The sequence below is a fragment of the Lathamus discolor genome, chromosome Z, assembly GCF_037157495.1.
Source record: "Lathamus discolor isolate bLatDis1 chromosome Z, bLatDis1.hap1, whole genome shotgun sequence".
Lineage (NCBI taxonomy): Eukaryota > Metazoa > Chordata > Aves > Psittaciformes > Psittacidae > Lathamus > Lathamus discolor.
Window position 1 is genome coordinate 43755971 of NC_088909.1, and position 23774 is coordinate 43779744.

The window sequence follows — 23774 nt, forward strand, 5'->3', positions numbered from 1 at the left end:
TTGCATATTTATTGAACAAATCCAACTAAAATAGCTAAAATACATTGGGTACTTGTAGTGCATTATTAAAGATCACATTGTTACAAAAGCCTGCGTTTTCAGCAGTACACAACTGCAACTATACATAAATGCCACAACTGCTGAATATTCTTGCTCTATATACAGCACAGTAGATGTATCTAATCTATTTGAAAATAAAATGTACAAGAAAAGGGATACAGAAAGTGGGGGAAGAAAAGAAATCTAGGAAGTGCAGTGCATGCATTGGTAACAGTCAGAAGCTAAAACAGCTCAGAACAAGGCCTGCCCTGTAAAAGGAAGAGCTAAAAGACAGAATTATATAAAAAATTAAGGTGGGCTTTCAGACTGTGTCTAACACAACAACACTCCATGAGTAGATGATACTGTTAAGTTTTGTGTTTTGTCTTGTTTTGCATTTAAAGTAGTCAGGGAGCAAGAACAAAAATGTAAAGTCCACATGTTGTCTGTGGAACTGTACTCTTTCCCCTTTGGGACTTCTCCCAGAAATTTGATGTGTTTTTCTAACTATATCCCCTATTTTATGGATTTGAAGAGGACACTAAAGCTTGTCCCCTCTTTAAAAAAAGGTTTTAAAAAAAATAAAAAAGACAAAAATAAAAAGAGATTTTTGAGAGGTTGGTGGAAAATTATTGCTCATCTTTCTCCATTAGGTGGATAGGAGTCAGAAAGGGGATTTTACGTAAATTACAGTTTTGTGATTGCTCCCACTGTAACTGTATGTTTGTGAGTGGACCCTGACAGGGAATCAGTTCCTCACTTGTACACTATAAGTAGTTTCTCACCTACAGCACTGAATAAGAAAGCCACACTGAAGACGCAAGTAAACAAATCAGTCCTGTCCAAAGAACAACATTCAGAAAAACAAAGTACCAACACCTTCTCAGAACATGGAAATAAAAAATAACTCCATCAGAGCTACCTTGCCAAGGAGCATATTTAAAGTCCAAAATAGCACCATTCATCAGTGTCTCAAATCCCGTGGCAGCATCACAATCACTTACCACAAGGAAACCATGAGTTTCATACTACTTCTATACATCAAAAGAGTACATGGATAAAATATTGAGATATACAGACAAACGATGAAAATAAACTACTACTCTTGTTACATCTAAATGAAAAAAGGGGGACTCTCAGCCTCTGCAGGAAGCAGTTTGGAACTGTGGAAATGGAGAGAGCATGTGAGCAGTGGCGTTTGAGTAGTGGAAGACACTGCTGTGGTAGAACTAGGCCTGAGGGCCCACCTGTAATGTTTGTAAACATGGATTCACAGTGTGAAATTCTGAGAGCTTCTGCTTGAGTCAGAATGTTAAAAACTATTTTTTATGGTACATATTTGTCCACTGTTATTCTCTAAAGCAAGGCTCAGAGTCCCGTAGTTTCTTCTTACACTTGATGATTTACACAGAAACAATTTCCGATATATGACACCATGACATCATAAACCCCATACACCATATGTAACACAAATGGAGAAATTATGACTAAAAAGAGCAGAGGTATTTGATTTTGGTGAAATGGTGTCCGTAGCCATTTACTGGAACCAGGCTTGCCCCTTCTGCCTCACTTTTCTTCTTGCGATTTACTTCTTTTGAGATGGGGAGACTTCCCTGCAGAAAGGAAAAGCAAGTATTAGCTGTGCTTCAGTGAAGCCTCTTTCACTGGTGGGGCTGTCCTCCAATCTTACCTTTCCATAGGTCCTTAGCTTTAGTTCAGAAGTAAACATCTACTAAACACTGCTGGATCAATTGTAAATACCAATGCCTCATGCAGCAAAGGATTGTTTAAAAACCAACCAAGCCTTGCAGTATCTGAGAAAAGCTCTTCATTTGGGGATGGAGTGTGCTCCAATACAGCCAAAATGCAGAAGAGTTGAGCCAACAACTGTCCTCCACTGCTGAACTGCAGAATTTAGACATCTGTTGCAGCTGGGGAGACCCCAGGCATCCCAGTAATGTTACAGGGGAAGAGCTATACAGAGTGACAATCTTTTCACCTCCAGCTGTACATCCTTTCACTGTTCCTCAGAATTATTTTTCTCACTCCTGCCCAACCAAGCCATTTCTGTGCCCTTCATAATAGCTGGGACAGGTCATGTCTAAACCTACACCTGCAGGTGGTGAGTGCTCTATAGTTCTGGTACACAAATATGGCTGAAAATGATCAATTAACTGTTTTGCATCTGTGAAGCACAGAAGGCAGACCCAGTGTTTCAGTGTTATGAGTGCAAAACTCATAGCTACAAAAAACAAATGGCACCAGGCCCCTTTGAAAATATAACATAGTACCAGCTTGGGTACCCAAAAAACTGATGCTAATCAGTTTACCTATAAATTCCTATTATTACCTATAAATTGATTTGCTTGCTTTTTTAAACCCCAAGCTCTATTTTACAGCTCCACTTGGCCCACAACATAAAAATGCATCTCAGCTATGAAAGGTCATATTATTAAGAGAATCTTTTACAGTGTAGACCTCTCATCCTTTAAACACTATACAGCTTAAACAGCTAGCACATACTAATAAGTGACTTCATTGAAAACTGCACTCTGAAGACTGCTGTTACTTGCCTCTGGACAAGTAAGGAGATGGTGTGCCATATCAGTCAGCTGCCTCAGATAGATTTTTATTAACCATACTTAACCATCCATTGGCAGAAGTCTATGCCTATTCAGCAAAGTATTTAACTTCATGTTTCAGTTTAAGCTTCAGAAGGAAGCCTAAAGACTATGCACATGCTTAAAGTACTTTGCTGACACTGTATCACTATGGGATCACAAAAAAATTTGTTTAGCTAGTAATATATTGTAAGTTATGGCAAAGATCTGTGGGGTTTGTGATCAAAAGATCAGAACTGAAGAGGTATTTTATTGCTTTTATCCTTAGGACATGTTTGTCATATAAGCAGAATGCTTTCACTTTGTGTAAGAAGTTGAAGTTATCTTCTCCATGTTCGATTTCTCTGATTTGAGAGTTGTGAATTTCTGAATTAAGAATTAAAACCAGTTTCAGAACTACCAAGAAAGTGCAATTTTCAGCAATTTTCCTTTCCGTAATTTTCACTGGAATGTCTGTATTTGCTACATTTACTTGTTCTGGGAATGAAGCCACTCCATGGCTCTCCCACTGTCTTTATCAAAATTTACAGGGTAAATCCTGCTTTCAGGTAGATGAACTCCCCCTGCCCCAGGGTTCTGCACTACACACAGCCAGGAGCAGTTTTCAGGCTGAACACAGAGTAAAATCCTTTCCTAGGGACAAATGGTGCCTTCTCCTGTTTGGGCATCAAGAAATGGAGAAACTGAGCAGACTTGAAATGCAGAAGGGCTCTGAAAGCCAAGGGTAGTAGTATGAGTAGAAACATACCTTGTCTTTGTTAGAGACAAATCAGGGATTTTCTAAGAAACAATTTCAGAATGAAAATATTACATTTAAATTATAGGACTGCACAAACATGTTTCCTCACAAGAAAATTCCATCCTCAGAATAATTTTTTTTTTTCTATATTTGTTACTTGTGTATCACTACAGGATGTGAGAAGAAAACCATAAACTTACACATACAAACAGGCACACAACACAGACCAAAGGTCTGGGCAAATTTCCAAAAGCATTGTGTTGGGCTGTTCCTTTCCAGCTGTGAAAACAATTTGAGTCCTGAAATTGTGCCATAGAATCACAAGATAAAAAGTCCCATATGACCCTTCTAGGTCTGGAAATAAATTGTCTTTAAGAGATGCATCCTTGTGTATTTGTTGATCGCATGAAAATAAATAAGCACTGTTATCTGAAATAAGTTTCAAAAAATCTTTTAATTTCACTTTATTCTTTCCGTAGTTCCAGCTGTTTAACATTGAGCTATAGGGCTGAGCTGAGCTCCAATCTTCTTCAGCGATTTCCCTGATTAACTGCATAGGATGTCTGAAAAAATCTAGATTCAAAGACACCCTTTTCTGTTACGGCTGATACTCTGCTGGAAGCTGCGTTGTGTGCAGCTAATATTCAAGTTGCTTTTGAAGATCAATCATAAAATAAAATTTGGACCCAGTTCTAAAAACTAGTCCTTGTAAGCATATGCCAAATATCTTTTGAAGAATTACATAAAAGCTAGAAAAATGCATTTTATTTAAACAGCAGGAATATATTCACTTTAAAGGAAATAAAATGTAATACTTTTGGCCAGTTGAGAAACAATTACCCCTTTTGTAAAACTTTTTTTTAAGCTATATATAGCATAAAAACATAGCTATTCATAAATCCAATATAATGCAGCAGTTACTAACTATGCTGTACGTAGTTCACAGCTTCATCCCATTGTGTCAGGAGCAACTCCATTTAATTATGAATGACAAGTTACTGAAAGCTGCAAAGTTAGAATTTTGAATAACAATCATCTAGTCAACACAGAGCTGATTCATAAAATTAGCAAATTAATTTAAATATGACCATATATAGCACATTCATTGTAATCTGGCATTGCTATCAGCATACTCAGCTGAACTTTTGAAATACTTTGAATGTTAAGAATGGCAGTGCTGCAATATATGTTAATTTAAAGATTGGCATGCTGGCACATAAGCCTTCAAACAGCAGGCTGCAAATATCCCAGTTATAAATTTCAGAAGTCACTTTATAAAGAAAAAGTGTGAAAAATACAGTGTTAACAAGATGAAATAGCAGTTTTGTGAACAGGGAGCTGAAGCCTAGCCAATAATTGAAACATACAAAACAATTTTCCATGTGCTCTCTCCTTTACTTACCTGCCATTTTTTTGGCAGATTTTGAGTCATTCATGTATGGGAAAATGAAAAATAAAACATGTACATTCTGTGGTTCTGAGTGATTGTTGCATTTGCCTACTCAAATTTCATATCCAGATTCACATTTACGAAACCAGCAATGGCAACAAAACAAAATCTTATGAATCTGACAAGCCACATCTTCTGTATTTGTGATGGGGTACTTGTTAAACTCAGACAAAAACTAGCATGCTTTGATGCTTGTTCCTCAAGCCAGGTAAAGCACAAGCAGTAAACTTAATAAAAAAAAAAAAAAAACACACCACTTTCTTCCTCTTCCTCCTCCTGCATTATCATTGACTTTTTCATCTGCACCACTAAGAGAATTGCCAAAATCAAGCATTCAAAACTCAGACGTCCAGCTTGTAAAATTGTGAGACAGGCTTAAAAAACCATGAACTCTTGAAAATTAGCATGTTTTCCTTCTGGAATGTAGCCAGCAATAGTCCATGTTTTCTGCACGCCTAAAGGCTAAAAACATAATTTTAAAACGAAAGCTGAAATCTCCAGTTAACTGGCTTAAGGAGCCAGAGCTTTAAGAAAAACAGAATGTCATGAGACTCGTGATGAAATCATGAGAGCTGGCTACTCTCTTGAAGCACTCATAAAATAACATCCACTGAACTTTCAGTGTGGCTTACTTTTTGTTTTAGTTTGGGTTTTTTAGGGTGGTGGGTTCTTGTTGGGTTTTTTTTTCACCCCTCAAAACTTTCATCTCAGTAAGCTGTTTATTAGATGAAAGAAATTACATAAACAACTTTACCTTTGGAAATCCCCCATCCACTCGGCTGGTGGGAAAGATTTTCTGGTTTACCCAGATCATTAACCTTGGCTGATAAACCTGTAGTGACACAAATATATACAATTTTTTACTAACAAAGAGAGATTCATTAAAGGCAATCAAGTGGTTTTCATGTGACAGACAACATTACTAAAATTGAGATCCTAATGCCAGTTGAGCTTGGCACAGAAAGCTGTGTTTTATGCTCAGTACGTATTTTTGAGTACCCATGACAACAAGATCTATCCCTAGAGTATTTCAGCTATGGGGTTTCAACTGTATATATTTCAACTATAGGATTGTTTATGGCAATCTGCATTCAACAGGCTTTTTTAAAGGACTATAGGATGATTTTTTTAATTTTCTTTTTAAATCTCTGTAAGAAATTCTGTGTAAGAAGATGTCCATATTAATAAACTTACTGAGGATATTGTTATACCACATGTCATTCTGTTCTGCAAGAAGTTGCTGGCAAAAGATTAATGAAGTTTACTACCTTTGCTGATGACTGCAGGAGACAAGGGCAACACACTTTAATAATCCTTTCACAATGACCTGGGAACTAGAACTTACTATTTTCTAAGATCATTGACACAGCTATAATTCTGTGTTAGCACCCTGTATTTTAGACATCAAAGGAATTCTAACGTTATAAAAGGCATACTGTAAAATAACTGGCTGCAGGATTTAATGGTTAAGGTACTGCCTATGACTGGTATGGAAAAAAATTCCTATTGAAAAAGGGTAAGATTCAAAGCTGACCACTGCCTACACTGTCAACTTAAGAGTATTTGCCAGGCTAATACATCTCATTTACGGTGAATCTGAGCTGGAAACCTTCTGTGTTCCATTTCCTCAACTTCTGGATGAAGACCAGAGCATTTCGTCTCACTCTCATGAAACACTGAAGTGTTTTGCTGAAGGTAGAAGTTACACACAATAATGCAGATCTTAAATTCATTTTCATGCTCGATCTTCCTCCTAGGTCTTTGGAGTTTTGTGACTTGAATACTGCACAATGCATGAATGTCAAACTGTCAGTGTTTTGAGCTCAGTATTATAAATTACACCACTCAAATTTGTACTTTGGGAATCAAAACTTGTCACTTAAATTGCTGCTGGACCAGCCGTACTTATCTTCTTACCACAGTATTGATGTTGAACTCTGAGGAATGCTTTCATTTCTGTGGAGTTGCATGTTGACTATGGTCACACTGGACTAGATGTATCTTAGAGAAACTGAATCATCTTTCCAAGAGAAAATCCTGAATTCTACTACAAAGTAGAAAATTCAAAACACAGAGCCTAAGGCAGTGCCTGTTCTGATATATTCTCCCAAGAAATTCTGCAGTACAGATCATGGTGCTTTCTACTGATTAAAGCACCAGGTTTTATTGTGTATTTTAGATTACTGTATCTCTTCAAACAGGACAGTTAAGCTATCTGGGTATGGTTGACATAGCAGCACATTAATTACACATCAGTTAATGTTCACATTGAACATTTGAGACACCTGAATAAAAGATACCAAGTAACTCCTGAGCTCTCTTGTTGCTGTTTATAATCACTGATTACTCATCCTGCAACTATGCTTTGATTTTACTGTGTAATTATAATTTTGTATGAAGAGTTATGGTGGGAAATAGTAATAGTAGTTCAGCTCTATCGCAGGACATGCATGCTCAAAACAGCAAAGTATACAAAAATGTGTATTTTCCTATAGGAAGGCAGAATAAGCATCAGAATAAAGTATTATTCATTATGATGAATATAAGCTGCTGTATTTTCCATGCAATCTGAATTGTATTCTGATTAGCCTCTACATCTTGTCATCCTTATTAGTAATTTAATAGGAATAAAACAAGCACCTGCAATTAAATGGCAATTAAAGGATCCTCAGATTTTAAAGAATCTAGAGGGACTGCAGTTTGGGGTTGGATTTTGGAAATGGGGTGGGAGGAAAAATGTTTAAATTGTAAGATGCGCTCACAACTATGCTCCAGTGGGAAAAAACAACCAACCAACCACACAAACAAAACAAACACCAAAGCACACCTTTATGACCATGAAAAAATGTGCAAAACACCCCAGCTATCTTTCACAGTAATTTTCTGTGGAGAAAAGAAACCAAAACACAGTAATGTCCTATTTTCTTAGTATCTCTTAAAAAAACGACTACTGTGGCCAGTATTGGTAAACACGTGGATCTGCTTCACAGCAGTAACTGTTCTGATACAATTGCACTAAAGTCCTGAATGGGCAGTACCTGCCCTGTGAGCAATGCTGAAAGGCTGGGGAACCATGGTTTGGATCCTGGCTAAGCGGAGGAAGATTCTGGAATGGAAAGAAGATGTCCGCTCAGGACTTACTGCAATTCACTAGGAGAAGAAAAAAAAAAAAAAAACGAAACAAAAAACCCAAACAAAAAAACAGAGGATGTCTTGTCATGGTACATGCTTCATAAAATACAGAAACTACTTAGATATTCAAATCTACTGGTAACTCAGGCATTAGAAAAACACAGCACAAACTTTTAGTCAATTACAGCAGAACAATTTATATTAAAAGTTGCAAAATGAGCTACAGAGAGAAAAAGTGGAAAGCAACGCTCCATTACAGAGCAGGATGTAAGGCTTACAACATTCCAGCTGTTTGCATGAAGTAAACACTTCGAAATAAATGCTTCCATTGATACACACCATATTTTCATTTCTTAGTACTTCCTGTGTGACTATTATGAGAATACAGGCTTGGCTTAAGAAACAAAAGCATGCGGATTCAGAACATAATTACTGTACTTCAGGATGGACTGAAAACTAAAGTTACTGCAAGTCTATATGATGGACTAGAGCCATCTGATGACTTAAATGGATAGCCTCAGTATTTAATAATCATCAGGAAAAAAAGTCAAGCCAGTAAACTTCACCCATAAATTATCAGAGTAGATCACTTCTAAACATCCAACTGGCAGCACTACCACCCTTGGAAGCCTTCCTTCCTGGCAGAGCATGCGATACACATACCCATTCACTCCCACCTTGAGAAGTCACGTGGAAAAGAAACCAACTGATTTGGGAAGTGCCATCTGAAACAGTGCTCTACAACAGCAAGCAGCTCTGCCTGAAACATCAAGGACAACTTGGAATAGAGAATTATGATCTATGAGGAATACGTTTTCAATTATTTAGCTTCTGTTCTCTTGAAAATATACGAATAATAAAAACTGAGATTAAAAATCAGAAAAAACTAAGGTGGAGAAAAAGTAATGCCTAAATAGAGTAAACAGAGTATTTACCGGCTCTTTCAGGATCTTACAGAACTAATTACTGTTACTAAACCAGAAAGATTTCTGCAGTAAACCCTTCTTTTCCCCTCTGCCCAACAAACCAAGACACTTTACTGCTAGCAAAGGCTCTGTTTAACCAACATTTCAAGATTCTAAGGCCTATTTCTCCATTTTAAGCCATATCCTCTGTAAGAGCAATAGTAGGAGAGGAAAAACTTTTGCCCAGCTTTAAAACAGATACATAAAATAATTTCAACAGATACATAAAATAATTTTAACAGACGTGAACTAAATCTACCTTATCAGTCACATTAAAATGATAAAATTCTTGCTACCCACTCTTCATTCCTACTCACTAACAGCATCTTTCAAATATTCAGATACATCCATCAAAACAAACAAAATTAGAAAAAAAAAAAACAAACACAGAAATTTAAGGCACGCAAAATTAATAAAATGAGCAAATTCCTGTTAAGCATCTCCAAGGTTATTATACTTAAGAAAACAGCAAGAAAGACCCCAGAGTTACTTTTTTGCTGTTGTTTTTCCATGTGGAAGACAACTGACTACCTGTTCATAAAGTCTCATTCAAGACTTACAGCAATTAAATTCAACTGCAGTCTCCATTTCCAAAATACAAGAGGAAGACCAACTGTCCTGAGAATATCAGCAATTACTTTTTGAGAAGTTTCAGATAACTTCTTTATTATATAAACCAATTTGGGGTGGGGAGGTAGAGTGAAAACAAAAAGGAAATTATGACAAGTACCAATTCTGAATAAAAGGTGACCATCTCCAGTAATTCTGCACTACCCTACCTAGGAGAGCAGAAAAGAAAAACAAAATAAAACCAAAAAGCTTTACAGTGTGGATTAGTAGTCTAATGGCAGACACACAGATGTCCATGTGCTGAGGAACAGTGGAGTAAAATGATACATGTTTGTGCTAAAGAAACTGAAAGAAAGGGGCATGCTTTCCCCCTCTGCAGCACTAAGACTGTGCTTGGGCTGTTGTGAGGTCTGGTAGCCCTTTGTGTCTGTAGTGCCTAATCCAGAAATGTTCTTCCACCATGGTCTCCTGGAGATGGGCTGTATAGCTAGACAAAGAAATAGAGCTGTATACCTATATTTCTTTGAAGTACTTCGGGAATTTTTCACCACCATTGCTCTGTGTTGCAATGACACAAATAAATGGTATTACAGGCAACAGAGGGAAAGTTGTAAACTATTTCGTTTGAAGCTGGTCTCAGCATCACTGGAAGTGTCTAGAAGAATTTCTTTGAAATGAAGCCCCGATGCACTTTCTTTTGCAGTAAAATATAAAATAGTTGCCTTTTAAGTAGAAACAGTTATAACTGTTGAATTTTTTAAGAAGTTTCTTAGTTACCAGCTAGAGCTGTAGTGCCTTTTCCCAGCATATTCTGCATATCTCTATCCCCCAAATGCCTCCCACTCCAGCAAAAAGTTCTCTTTGTAACCAGTTACCCACCATCACAATCCAGAGGCATAAGCAGAAAATTTTACCGCACTAGTGCTTGAAGACCAACTAAATGATTCTGCTAAAAAAGCTAATTCATTTTAGACAAAACTGGAAGGAAAGTTTGTGCTAGGATCAATATATTTACTTCAGTGCAACTGCTAAACTAATGCTCCCATCTGCAGTGGTTTAACACTGTTTGGGGAATATTTTGAAAACATATAATGATAATGTCCACTGTGTTCCAGTACACGGGATTTAACACACACAGCAACTGTGAGCTGCATGGCTGCTGCTACTCAAATTTGGTTGGGTGGCAGCCGGCTATCAATCTACTTTGTCCTGTGATTCTTCTGGATAGGCCAATGACAGGCTACATTGAGTGCTCATCATGACTTCTCATTTCAAAGAGCCACTGAAGTTCTGATGAACATTTGGTATCTTCAAGAAGCTGTACTCATGATCCAGTGCTGTTGTGATGGGCTGACTCTGCAACAGTCTCATCAAAGCAACTTTCCCTATTGAAACACCAGAAACCACATCTTGCCTAAGTTAAAATGCAACTTAATTACCTTGGTTTAGTTATTCAAAAATACTGTGAACTTGTGGTTTAGCAGGTGTGCAGCCGCCAATTTTGTGACTTTGCTTTTTTTTGTGTGGCTGTCCCATCACAAGTCTGAGCCTCTGGTTGAGCTACAGTGACAGTTATCCCAAACAACCTGCCTTCATGTCTTCAGTACACTGTCAGGGCAGTAGATATATTCTGCTTTCCACATCCATGCAGTGACGTTCAAAAACTGGGAGGGTGGGCAGGCATGAGGAGGATCATTTACAATCATTTCACTTGGATAATACCACACAGCAAATAAGGTAGATAAATTATTTAAGAGAATTGATGAAGATTTATACAATTGTTCTCTTCCTGGCTGGGATTGCTCCAGGTGGCTCAGCTTTGTGAGGTGATGCTTTACCTGTCATTACTGTAATAATTAACATATGGCAGTGTATCAGAACATGTCAGGAAAACTGCACACCTGAACTTACTTTTGACTTTTGTGTATCAGCATCTGTTGCTGGTTCTGCTTTTTCATGGGGAAGATATTACTGCTACTTTTTATTCCTCCCCATATGATGACTCAAACTCCCAACCACATAGAGATGAAAAAGCTTAAATGAGACAACTATGCTTTTTCTCGCATTCCCCTCTCCATGCTGCAAATGAATTAGCAAGTTTATTCATTAGGATTTTTTTTGCAGTCCTTGTTCATCACTTAATTTTTATCAGTCTCACAGAACAGAATGTCATCTGCTCCTTCCCTACATAACATACAGAAGTGACCTTGGAAGTTGTTTTTGTAGATTTTAAGTACAAAACTTCTCATATAAACCCATCTTCATCCATTGCTTCTTTCATTGTTCTTAAAAGCATCTATGATCCAAGCTACACTGAAGTGTCTGCTCCTACGTAGTCTCATCTTTTACCAGCTTTTCACTCCTGTCTTCATCCATACTACACAAGTATACGTTGCATCTTTTATGTATGTACTTACAGTGTCCTATGACACATATAAGAAAACTGTGCCAAAATATGCTTTTATGACTAATGGTATCTACTACTACACAGCCCCTTACTGCAGGAAAGGATGCTGGTTAATACTAAGCACTTGGAGCAGGCACATTTTTCCAAGTCAATTATATATCTAGTAGCTTCTGAAACTGAGCAACCATGGTATTGAGGAGGAGAAAAACACAAGTTAATCTAGCTTGAGTATATAGTTAGCACACTCCTGCCAAGTCCTTTAGGTGGTCAGAACCCTCAAGAGACTTTACCTGTCTTCTGGCAAATATGATTAAACGGGATTATTCATAGAAGACACTTTCTTTTCCCCTGGAGAGGAATCATCCCCACATCACCTGACTGTAATCCAATTTTTAAGCAGAATGATCAATTTGCACTTTTCTGCAGTAGTCAGAATGAATCTTGCTTGTGTGCTACAAGTGCTCTCATGATGGTTTTTTACTTCATTAATATGCAGAACCATTGCAAAACTATTTACCACGCATATGAAGAGTAAGAGAAAAAGAAATCAAGTGGTACATTGTGAATGCTGTCAAAAAAGCTCATCCAACTTCTCACTGAATTAATGAATTTAACAAAGATACTCATGAGCAGTGTATTGAAAGGAAAAGAAATGATATTATTCCAGAACAATAATAAGAAACGTGATATACGTAAAATTCCATTAACCTATAAAATGGATGGAAACTACTTTATTTAACCAGTAAATTTCAGTGCATGGATATGAAATTGTGAAACATTGCAGAAATCAAAACAACAGAACAAGCCATGCAGAAAACCAAATTCAACACCCAGTGCAACCCAGCACCTTTTCCGCTTCATTTTGTTTCCCTCTGCACTGCAATGGTAGCTTTTGTTGTTACTTAGCATGCACACACAGAAAGACAACCATAATAAGGAGTTTTCAGTTACATAGGATTTTGCAATTTGCTCTTCAAATGCAATAAGGTAATGAAAAGTTTAATTAGTAACAATTTGTGTCTACTCCTAATTGCACCTGCAAAACAAGTCTCTTGTTACAAAGTCACATGAACACAAAGAGTGGAAGCAAAATTCAGGACCAAACGCTGCATAGTTAAGTTCTTCAGCAGTTTCATACCCAACACTGACATATTACTGGAGCAATAGAGAAGGAAGCAAAGACATATGGTCACATGCTGACCAAAATGTCCATTTAGCCAATCTCCTCACTCCACCAAGTTTTGGTCTTAAGGCAGGAACAGTGGCCAGTAGGTGAATCCTGAAGAAAGAATAAGAACAGAGACAGCCCAGAATAATACTTCTCCTGTGTGCTCTCCCAGTTTCCTGCTTCCATTTTTTGGGGGTATACAAAATGTATACACCAAGCTCACTTCCAAAACACATTTCATTTTTTAATTTTCTATAAATCTTCTAAGTTAATAACCTGAATACAGTAGACTTAGTACACTGCTTTGGACTAAAACTGTATTGTTTGTTTAATTTTGTTTGAATTTCTCACACATACCAGAAAGATGACCAGAAATCCAACAAGCGATGCTGTTCTCCAAGTGGTGGCAAGCTCACCGCCTTTGCTGACTGCTTTCCTGAGAGCCCAGCCAGGAAAGCCTTTCCCCACATGAGAAGCCAGCTTCTTGCCCAACCGGTATATTTCAGGCAAGTATTAGAAGCACCAGCAGTATTCGTGGAAATGGGAGACAAATCCACACTGTACAGCCAGTACTTACCTCATTAAAAGGGATGTAATGACCACATCTGATGATATTGTAATGGATGCTTGAAAGCATTATGGAACACTCATCTGTGGTCACCATATTACCAGCATCTATGATCACTTAATGTAGCTCAATTGCTACTCCAAATACAATACCACAAACTCTATCATGTATGCTCTGCAGGCTGAAAGTAATAAAATATCTGTGGGTTCTCAGACTCATCTAATGAGGAGACACACAGGAAAACAACTTTTCCTGCCAAGTACTGTTTCTGGGTTTTGTTCACATTGCCTTATATAATTACTCAGCAGAGAAACTAAGGGTAAGGACATTTACCAATATTTCCACAGGATTTTCTTCTGCCATCAGGAATAGAGTTATTTAAACTCACACTCTTCAATGATGGAGATATTATCACAGTTATAGTCATGTCATAACAAAGAAAGAATTTGTTCTACTCCAGCTTAATCTTTTGAGTAGCTCTATAATGCCAATGTGTGCCTTCTACACATCAGTGCTGTAAGAACCCAGGAGTTATTCTGATAATGTATATATTAAGCTGAGACTTATACAGCCTTTGGTGATCTCTCAACTTTTTTCAATGTAGTCCCACAAAGGTATGCTACGCTAGTAGACAGACAGTAAGGTTAGTATTAACAAAATTAATCCAGAAACATTCCCTCCTGAAGAATGAGAAAACACGACCCGTTCTGATGTTGGTTTGGCATTTTGGGTGGGGTTTTGGGGCTTTTTTGGTGGGTTTTTTTTGGGGGGTGGGGGGAAGTTGGTGGAGGTTTTGATGCTGTATTTGCAGAAGGAAACATCAGGAGTCCTCCTATGAACATCTACATAGGGTTTCATTCAGCAGTGCTACTCTGAATTTGTCAGACCAGCAGTCTAAATTGAATTTCATGTAACATTCAAACAGTGATTCATAATATTATTCTACATCAAACATTTGAAAAGAATATTTTTGCACCTTTCCAGATTGCACCCTCAACCAATTTGGTTTAATGAGGTGAATAAATATTTGAAATAAAAACAAAATACAAATATTCAAAAATATTTTTATTGAAATATCCTGTCCCAGTCAATGATAGTATTGTTAATTAAGTTATTCTAGGACTATTAAGTGTAGTCCCTCTCCCCTCTCTTTAGCCATACACACAAGGACCAGAGCTCAGTTGTGGGGAAGCAGCCTTCTGATGAAAACAAAAAAAAAAAAAAGAAAAAAAAAAAGAAAGATAAAAGATTGTTTTGAGATCCCAATGACCAATGTCATGACTGTAGTATTACAAGGTGTAGTTTAAATTTTACTTCTGATTTTTGAAGATTTCAGACTTTGTGAAAAAAGCTCATTAAAGTTTTGTCCTGGCCAAAGCATTACATAAACCTCCAATCCCATGTCAACAAAGCTCTGTTCAGATAAAGTATGCTGGTGCTTATTTACAGAATTTTAGCACCCAGAACAAGCATGTTTGTGATTGGGTATAAACACACATATACAGAGCTTTTGTCTTTTAATGTGTATATGAACTGTACCACTGAAATGTCCACAGTATCTACAGCTTTGGACAAAAAATAGCTTGTCCTTCAAATTTTGTTGGTCAGAATCAAGTAAAGACTGTTTTTTTTCTGCGCAGTTGAACATCTGACTTGTCAGAAGTATGACAAAATTCAATTATATTTCTGCTTATTTATTTTCCAAGCTGGAAAGGCTTTTAATTCACCCTAAGTTTTCAGGACCCAAGTAGCATTGAGCAAACTTCACCCAATGTATTCTTCATGCACAGCATGTAAGTGTAATAAAAAAGCACAATATACACATTTCTGCTTAGCTTTCATCCCTCTCAACTATTTCTCTTGACCAAATTCTGCCCATGGCTACACATGAACAGAAGAGGATCTAACATAGATCTAGAGCAGTTCTCAACTGTTCTAAAGGAGATTCTAGTTCCAGTACCAGTCTCAGTAATCAACAAAGAAGGACATAATGTTTCATCCTACTATCTAGTCCTTCTTATTCCTCAGAGCACATAAAAGGCTTAAATAATGCCTGGCTCTGTCAGACCAGTATGAGACTCCATTCTCCACAGATAACCCTAAAGTTAGGAATGGCTTTTCCAAATAAAGTTAAGTTATTTTATAGGCACAGAATGTTACAGAATGGGTAAAGATAGCATATGACTCATTGGAAAAAGGTTTGCAATGGCTAAACTAGGACAAAATCTTAAATGTAAGCTTTGCCTCATAAATATCTTCACCTAACTTAAACAACATTATGTATTCCTCTATGAACTGCAAAAAAAAAAAAAAAAAAAGATGGTGATATTTTTTTGTTTTTCCTTCAACCAAAGGCAGGTTCTCATTTCTCTCTGACTTAATGAAGAAAACCTTTTTCCCCCGATTGTTTTCCCTCCAAAAGGCCATTATTCTATTTTCCTCTTTTTTCCCCAAGCAAGACTAGAAAGTGCAGAGAACGCAAATGGTAGAATAACCTCAAAACTGGTACACTTCAGGCAAGGATACGCCACAGGAAGTGTTCAGCCCAAATGACCTCCTTCGGGAGCCTTTTTCCTTTGGGATGACACAGCACAACACCTAGCCTAGAGATACCACACCATTAGTGCTTAAGAAGAAAGTAATCTCATCATGGTAAATCACAATTAAACTATGAACTACTCCAGAATATCTTTGGTAAATTTTCAGGTAGGTCAAAATTAAATTATTAAGGATGTATTTGTTTAGTGGTACACACTTTTATTAGTGCTACTGGTTTAAATTCCGTAGCACTTCTACTGCAAACTCCCAGAACTAAGCCTGACTTACAGAAATTATCTGCAATGCAGGCAAGGTAAGAGGACACACCTGAGTGTTTTAGAAGCAAACAGACCACTTTGTCAGATGCATAAAATATCGTAGATTACTTTCTTTAGAAAAAAACATTGACCAATTAAAAAAAAAAAGAAGAGCCTTTCCTTGTTTTGCTAAAAGTCTTCCTTGACATCACAGAAAATGGAAATTAAGACTTTTTTACTCACACTTTTCTGAAAAGATCCTTTATTTCAACGACTAGATGACACCAGCCAAATCAATTTTAAAACATCTTTTTTTTCCTTTTTAGTTAGAACTTCTTTTTTTCCTTAATTAGCACTAAAATCTAAATTTGTATTTTATGATATTCAGCACTTTCCATGAAGGTGGTATATAGAAATTCTAGCATTTCAAAGAAAAATAGCAATAAAAATCACCTTAGGAATTTATACATTGCACAGAAATATAAAAGGTTCTTTTTCTCTTTAGGGTGCCACTTAAAGAAATGTATTATACAAAAGGAAGGGCAGATACTCAAATGGCAGCTGTTCTTGTGTAAAATGGCTCAAAATGTCCACACTTGTCCTCAACAAATTTATTCTAGTAACTCTTAATTTTACTGTAATCATAACTAAATAATTAATGCTCTTTCTGTTTAGCAAAGGAATAAAACATGCCATTTGTCCCCATTTTGTTAAGGTTTAGTTCAGCCTGGTAAAAGATAACAGCAAAATTTTCACTGGCCAGTGAGAGTAGAATAGAGCCTTTGCCTATGCTGTTATATAAAAAATAAAGCACTTTTACAATCGCGTATTTAAGTGTAGAAAGTATTGATATGTGAGGAAGTTTTCCTGCAAATCAGAATGGGTAGACACTTGCAATACAAGAAATATGCCAAAGACAAGTGCATCCGCTACTGCAAGGAAAGTATGTCAGTGGTTTGACTTAGAATGACATTCAGTGTTACTGTGCCAAAACTGAAAGAATGGGAAAAAAGGTCAGGGTAGGGGAAGAGATTCTGCCAATTATCACATATTAAGCAACCTTGCAAGCTGAGAAAAACCTAGTCTTTTTCACATTGAAAATTAATAGTCACAAAAAAAGCAGAATTAGGCCTTTTTGTAACAAATAAAAAACTTTTCAAAACCAGCCAAGTGAGATTTTTACTTATGTTTCACTGCAAAACAAACAACAGGACTAGACAGGTAGATAACTACATTTTATATTCTGCTTTTGGATAGTTCTAAGTTGCATTTTAAGTTCTGGCCCAGACACTGACTTTACAAAACTGATTTCTTTGACTACTAAAGGAGCCTTGCTAAATTTATAGAACCATCTGGTGGTAAAAATCACTCACTATTTTATGCCTAACTAAAAATAATCTTTTATTCCATAGATAGTTATATATTGCACATAACAGCCTGCATATAATCTAAAAATGTGGGCTGATAGTCACCTTGGTGTTGGTAGGAAAACAGTTGCCTTATACAATATTCCACAGTTGTGTGAACAAAATGTATTTTAACATAATTTCTACTCACAGTTTCAGTGAATCATTTCCCTTTTAATTCCCCACGCCCAACTATTCATTTATATACAGATGAGCAAAGCACTTTGATGAAAGTAGGTTCCAGAATAGACTAAAACTCCAGAATTTGCAAGTTTATTTTTGCAGATAGGAATGATATAAAACAAGGAACCAAAAAGGAAAAAAGCTTTTATAATAGATTAAGTATTTGCTTATTTTAAGCATCCTTTTATCCCTCCTCCCCCAAATCAAAACAACCCCAAAGAACCAGACAAGAACATAATTAATTAAATTAACATAATCTTAGTATGCCCCTGAGAACCTCACACTTCAGAAAATATTCTAAGCTAATGTATACCCTATGCAATGCTACATAAGACAAACTGTTGCCCCATATAAATCAACAGATTTTTGACCATGATATTATCACATAGCACCCAAAATACATTACATTTTTATCAGTGCATGCTTCAGTGATACTTCTACCTTCAGTCAAGAATGTTTTATGACTACACAGCATCCAAACTAATTCTGCTTACTTTATGTACTACTTCTGTGAAAAAAAAAAATAGCTTGCTGATTCCAAGACAGTCTTCCTCAGGAATACTGAAGGAAATGGGTTATTGTTGAATATGCCCCATCCCTGGAAGTGTTCCAGGCCAGGTTGGATGGGACTTCGAGCAACCCGGTCTAGTGGAAGGTATCCCTGCCCATGGCAGGGGGGTGGAACTAAGTGAGGTTTAAGGTCCCTTCCAATCCAAACCAGTCTACGAATATTGAACAATAAATACATTCCAACTCATTGACTTTTGTGCAAGCACGTCCAGTTAGGCTCAGGCCTAGTCACTTTTTCTGGAGCAGATTTGTATCATAGAATCATACAATACTTAGGGTTGGTAAGGACCTTAAAATCATCTAGTGAAGAAAGGCTAACCTTCTGAAAAAATTACCAAACAAGCAAATGTAATTTGCATCTTATATACTTCCCTGATAGATTAACATTAAACCTGCCTCACTTACTAAGTGCAATGATCTATTTCTTATTTTAGGGATGAAGGTGTCAGGGTTGAAATTATGGGGTAATGTTTTGTCTGCATGTATTCCTACATGTGTTATGATGCATATTTTTCACAGGAAAACATTTCACCTAAACATTTATTGTTTCAATTAAATAAGCCTTACTGCACAAAGAGGGATTTCAGATTTTTATTCAAATAAAAGCAAGAATATCAAAGACCCAACATATGGAAGTTCTCAGAGTACATCAGTCATTGTGTGGCTAATCGCCATTGCCTCAAAAAGTAAATTTCATAAAGATCGTATTTATAAATGAGTATTGGGAATGGGGAAAGAAGCTTTATATTTATAAAAAAAATATTGAATCTTTGCTAAAGCAACTAATTCTTACCATTTTTTGATTCTGTTAAGTCTTGGGGCTGCAGTTTTTCTCAAGTAGCACAAGGAGAACAATCTGAAAACAATTTAAAAATAAAAAATGAAAAAAAAAAGTAATTCCAACTGTTGCAATATTTAATAGGTTGTTTTGTTTTTTTTTTTGCCAGCATAACAGTGGGTGAGCCAAGTATAAGCTACAGTGGGTAAGATTTAAGTCATGCAAATTATTCTAACCACATGTATGCGTATATATCATGTGTCTCTGCACTTCAGTGGTCTGTAGGCTTAAATATAGGACAAAGAAATCCCTGGTATCTGAATTTCCAGAACTCTATGCTATTCTTAAAGCTTGGCAGATCTCTGAAAAGCCATATACCTAATGGTTAACACACACAAAAATCAGACAAAAAGACAAAACCCCATCACCCTGTGCTTACTGTAAAGGTGGTCCATTGTTCCCAGGCATACTCCAAAGTGTGCTTTTTTGCAATGACAAAACAAGTATAATAGTGTCAGGCTTTCACAATGTAATGGCCCAGTGAGTAGGTATTTTTGGAATGGCACTGCATTACATAACCTCTGGTTTTCTCTCTCTCCTTATCCCACACACCTATTTTAAATAGGCAGAAGAGAAATAAATAAAAAAAAAAAAAAAAAAAAAGCTGGTCCTTCCTCATTTAAATGATATCTTAAATTACAGCTGTCTTAGCTGACCAAATTTGTAGCATACCTCTTTCATAATTTTTCACATACTGACAAAAAATAAAGTTCTCCCCTACTGATTACACACATCTTACCTACAGTGTGTATATATGAAATGTGATTAGGTATGAGTCATATGCTTACATACAAATACATACATACATATTGTATTTAAAACTGCAAACTCTTATCTATAAATGTACACAGAAATGTTTGAAAAAAAGCACATCACTAAACATTCACCAAAACACATTGGTTTTGATTATTATGTTTTTTTTCCTCAAAAGAACTACCCAAAATTTAACTGCTGTACATGCAAAAACGCAAAAGGCTGTTGCAAGAATGACTACTTTCTAAAAATAAACCCCAGCAGCCTGAGAGGAATCCAGTGTCAGGGCGGAGAAGAGGGAGATTCGTTTTACAAGGGAGAAGAAGAGAGATTAAAACCCAATCCTAGTCTTGCATGCATGCTAAAAAAGCCAAGTGCATTAGGTTCAAAAATGCATTTTAGTGTTTGTGGAGTGCAAAAGCGAGGAAAAGGAAGCCCTTAAAACAAAATGAAACAAAATAACGAAACAAAAAACCAAAACACTTCTCATCTCCCATTTCATGTGTGCAGAAAAATGCCCAGCCTAGAAATCCATCCTAAAAGCATAAAGACAACGAGTGAAATACATATGCTGCACGTTTTCTCATCTTCTTTAAGAAAGCTTGTTTGGAAATGTGCACCGAGAGGGGGGAAAGGCAAGCTGCAGCAAAGTCCAGCTAAGTAAGGGCAAAAGGAAATTAAACAGAGACAAAGAAAGAAAAGATTAATAATAATACAAAAATGATTGTGTATTGGAATTGCATATACTTACAGACAAAAGCCCCCGCTCCCTGTTCACTTTCTGTCCTTTCTACATGATCTGAAACAAATGTGGATTAAAAAAGGGCAGCATCTTACAGAAGGGAATTTATAGTTGGGGGAGTGGAGAGAGGGTAGGGGGTGTGGGGAACAATGACTGCACCTCTTCTAAAGTGCAGCCTAGGAGAAAAAAGAAAAAGGGGTGGGGGTGGCGGGGGGAAAATCTCTGTCTTCCTCTTCCCCTTCCCCTTTCCCTTTTCCTTTCCCTTTCCCTCCCCCTCCCCCTCCCCCTCCCTCTTCCCTCTCCCCCCTCCCCTCCTCCTCCCCCCCCCCCCCCGGCTGGGGTTTGGTTGCTAGCTCTGGTTATATTGAACAATGAGCTAATTCTGATGGCAGCTGGCCAGCCGCCAGCTTTCCCCCCTCCCGCCCGTTCCCTCCTCACACATACAAGCTCCCCCCGCCACTCCCCCAGACCGCCGCTGCAGCACCAGATTGCTTAGTCGGCAATAATCCGCAGTCCCGCGTTCTCCCGCGCCGTCTGGGAGTCAGGGCAGCGGTCGCGCTCGGCCGGGCGCGCTGGGGGTTGAAGGGGGCCGAGGGAAGCAACGGGGCGGGCCACAGCTGTCCCCCCCGCGCAGGCGGCGGTCGACCGCTGAGGGGCGGGGAGCGGGGAGCGGGGAGGGAGGAGGACGGAGGAAGGAGGGGACAGCCACATACTGTAATAATAACCCTGCAGCAGCAGCAAAGGGCATCTGAGGAGAAGGGGAGGGAGTCAGAGGCGGCCGCCTGAGCCTGCCTGGGAGGGAAGAAAATGGTAGGCGGGGAGGAGAGGGAGCCGCACTAAATGCGGGACAGGCCCCCAGTGGTAAGGGTAGGCGCAGAGTGCCCCCCCGGGGCTAGCTCGCTTCCCCGGCAGCTCCGCGGGCCTCCGAGGAGTGCAGCAGGACCCGGGAGGGAGGGCAGAGCGGTGGAATGCGGGGCGGTGAGGTCAGACGGGGCCCGGGCTCGTCCCAGTCCCGGTCCCGCGGTGTGGGCACTCACAAGGCATTGTGAGGGCACCTCGCCCCATCAGCGGCCCCGGCTCCGGCCTTGGAGCACAGGGCAAGGGGTGAAATTAGCCAGAAGCTGTGTTCAGCTGCACACGCACCAGCGAAATGGGGCAGCGTGGGAGCACTGCTGCTCAGCTGATGAAGAGCGACAGAGGCAGAACGCTGCTGCACAGTGGCACTCCCTCAAAATGCTAGGCAGGGTTATACGGCCAAAAGAGAGACAAGTGGTAATAAGTAGATTCCCTGCTACCTGGCAGCATATCTCGAATCCTGTGTTCGGTTCTGGGCCACCTCACTGGAGGAGATACATTGTACAAGAGAGGTGGTGAAGGGGGTCCACAGAAGGGCAATGGAGCTGATGCAAAGCCTGGAGCACCAGTGTGGTGGGAACAGCTGAGGGACCTGGGGGTGTTTAGTCTAGGGAAGAGAAGGCTCAGTGGGACCTTATTGCTCTCTATAACTACCTGAAAGCAGGTTGTAGTGAGGTGTGGGTCAGTCTCTTCTCCCAAGTAACAAGTGATAGGACAAGACAAAATGGCCTCAAGCTGCGCCACGGGAGGTTTAGGTTGGATATTAGGAGATATTTCTTCACAGAGATGGTGATCAGGCATTGGAACAGACTGCCCAGAGAAGTGGTGGAATCGCTGTCCCTGGAAGTATTCAAAAACTGCATAGATGAGGCCCTCAGTGACATGGTTTAGTGGTGGTCTTGGCAGTCCTGGGGTAATGGTTAGCTTGATGGTCTTAAAGGTCTTTTCCAACCAAATTGATTCTATGATTCTAGGTATAGGTACCTTCCTCAAGGTTGAAATGCCAGAGGCAAGAGTGATTAAAATGGCATGAAATCATACATGCTGTAGGCTAAAAGAATCACAGATTGGTTTGGGTTGGAAGGGACCTTAGGGATCATCTAGTTCCAATCTACCAGCTACCAGCAGGGACACCTTCCACTGGTAGCAGAGGATGCTACCAGTGGTTAAGCGTTAAGCGTTCCATCTTAGGCCTAGGTTTTGAGCAGCTAACCTTGTTTTTCAGATTCACTTTCATTTAAGTCCTCATGAAATTGCATATTTCTGTGGTCCACATAGGGATTTCCGTTTGTTGAGTGGAACTGGCCTGCTAGCATGTCTCTGTACCTTTCTGCACAGCTACTGTATCTCTGGGAATGCTTTGCAAACCTGTCAGTTTAAAGGAAAATTTGGCAGCTGGAAGGGAGAATGTGGGCTGTAAGCAGACCCTGTTATTTAAACCCCTGGTAAGCTGCCATAGTAATTCTAACTTAAGTGCATTAGAATCAGAACATTAGCCTCAGAAAGTTACTGATGCTTGTGTCTCCTCCTGTCTGTCTGTTCCACAGGTTGTCACTGGTCAACTGATAGGAGTGAAGCACGTTAGAGGTTGTACATTTAAACTTCATCTTGAGACAGTGATACTTTTGCTGAATAACAAATACCGGCCAAGTGCAGATAGCAGCACTTCACATATGCTCCAGTAAGAGTAATGTTTTCCCTTTGGCTTAAGTGTATGTTCTAACCTGGGGAAAATGTGTCCTAGCTGGTAAATCAGTTGTAGAGATTTCACGCTGGGGAATGAAACTGGGTACCAAAGACATAACTGTGGGAGGTGAAAGCTTGCATTAATGAAGCCTCTAAGAACCTGAAGTGGGCAATGCTGTCATCCAGCCTTGAGGGGACAGGCAAAGATTTTAGGGATCTTTGGCAGAATGATGGCAGCAATAAATTGCAGTTACAATTAAAGCTTTATATTCTTACCAGGGTATTAT

The 23774-nt window shown here is 38.6% G+C and overlaps 1 protein-coding gene and 1 long non-coding RNA gene across 4 annotated transcripts in view; one reads left to right on the forward strand and one right to left on the reverse strand.

Annotated features, from left to right (window-relative positions):
* The window catches only part of LOC136005005 (uncharacterized), a 32698-nt gene extending 29776 nt beyond the window's left edge, over positions 1-2922 (forward strand). The window contains exon 4 of the long non-coding RNA XR_010608657.1: positions 831-2922. This is a non-coding gene — a long non-coding RNA (uncharacterized LOC136005005). The remainder of the gene's footprint in view (positions 1-830) is intronic.
* Positions 1-21681, reverse strand: NREP (neuronal regeneration related protein). Of its 3 annotated transcripts, XM_065662085.1 has the most exons (6): positions 21431-21593; positions 20956-21003; positions 19831-20003; positions 19407-19469; positions 5604-5681; positions 1-1652 (listed from the first exon to the last, which is right to left on the reverse strand). In XM_065662085.1, exons 4-6 carry the CDS (start codon positions 19407-19409, stop codon positions 1527-1529), a joined length of 207 nt encoding a protein of 68 aa, XP_065518157.1. In that variant the 5' UTR covers positions 19410-19469; positions 19831-20003; positions 20956-21003; positions 21431-21593; the 3' UTR covers positions 1-1526. The 3 variants fall into 3 exon arrangements, with proteins under 3 accessions (XP_065518157.1, XP_065518156.1, XP_065518155.1); XM_065662084.1 differs by lacking the exons at positions 19831-20003; positions 21431-21593 and adding an exon at positions 21660-21681; XM_065662083.1 differs by lacking the exon at positions 19831-20003.
* Positions 21682-23774: the final 2093 nt, after the last annotated feature.

Bases quoted from the DNA above. Each gene is read 5' to 3' on its own strand.
- NREP (XM_065662084.1), bottom strand. The intron at 1,653-5,603 runs GTAAAGTTGTTT...TCCTTTCTGCAG, and splicing joins TGGATGGGGGATTTCCAAAG to GGAAGTCTCCCCATCTCAAA.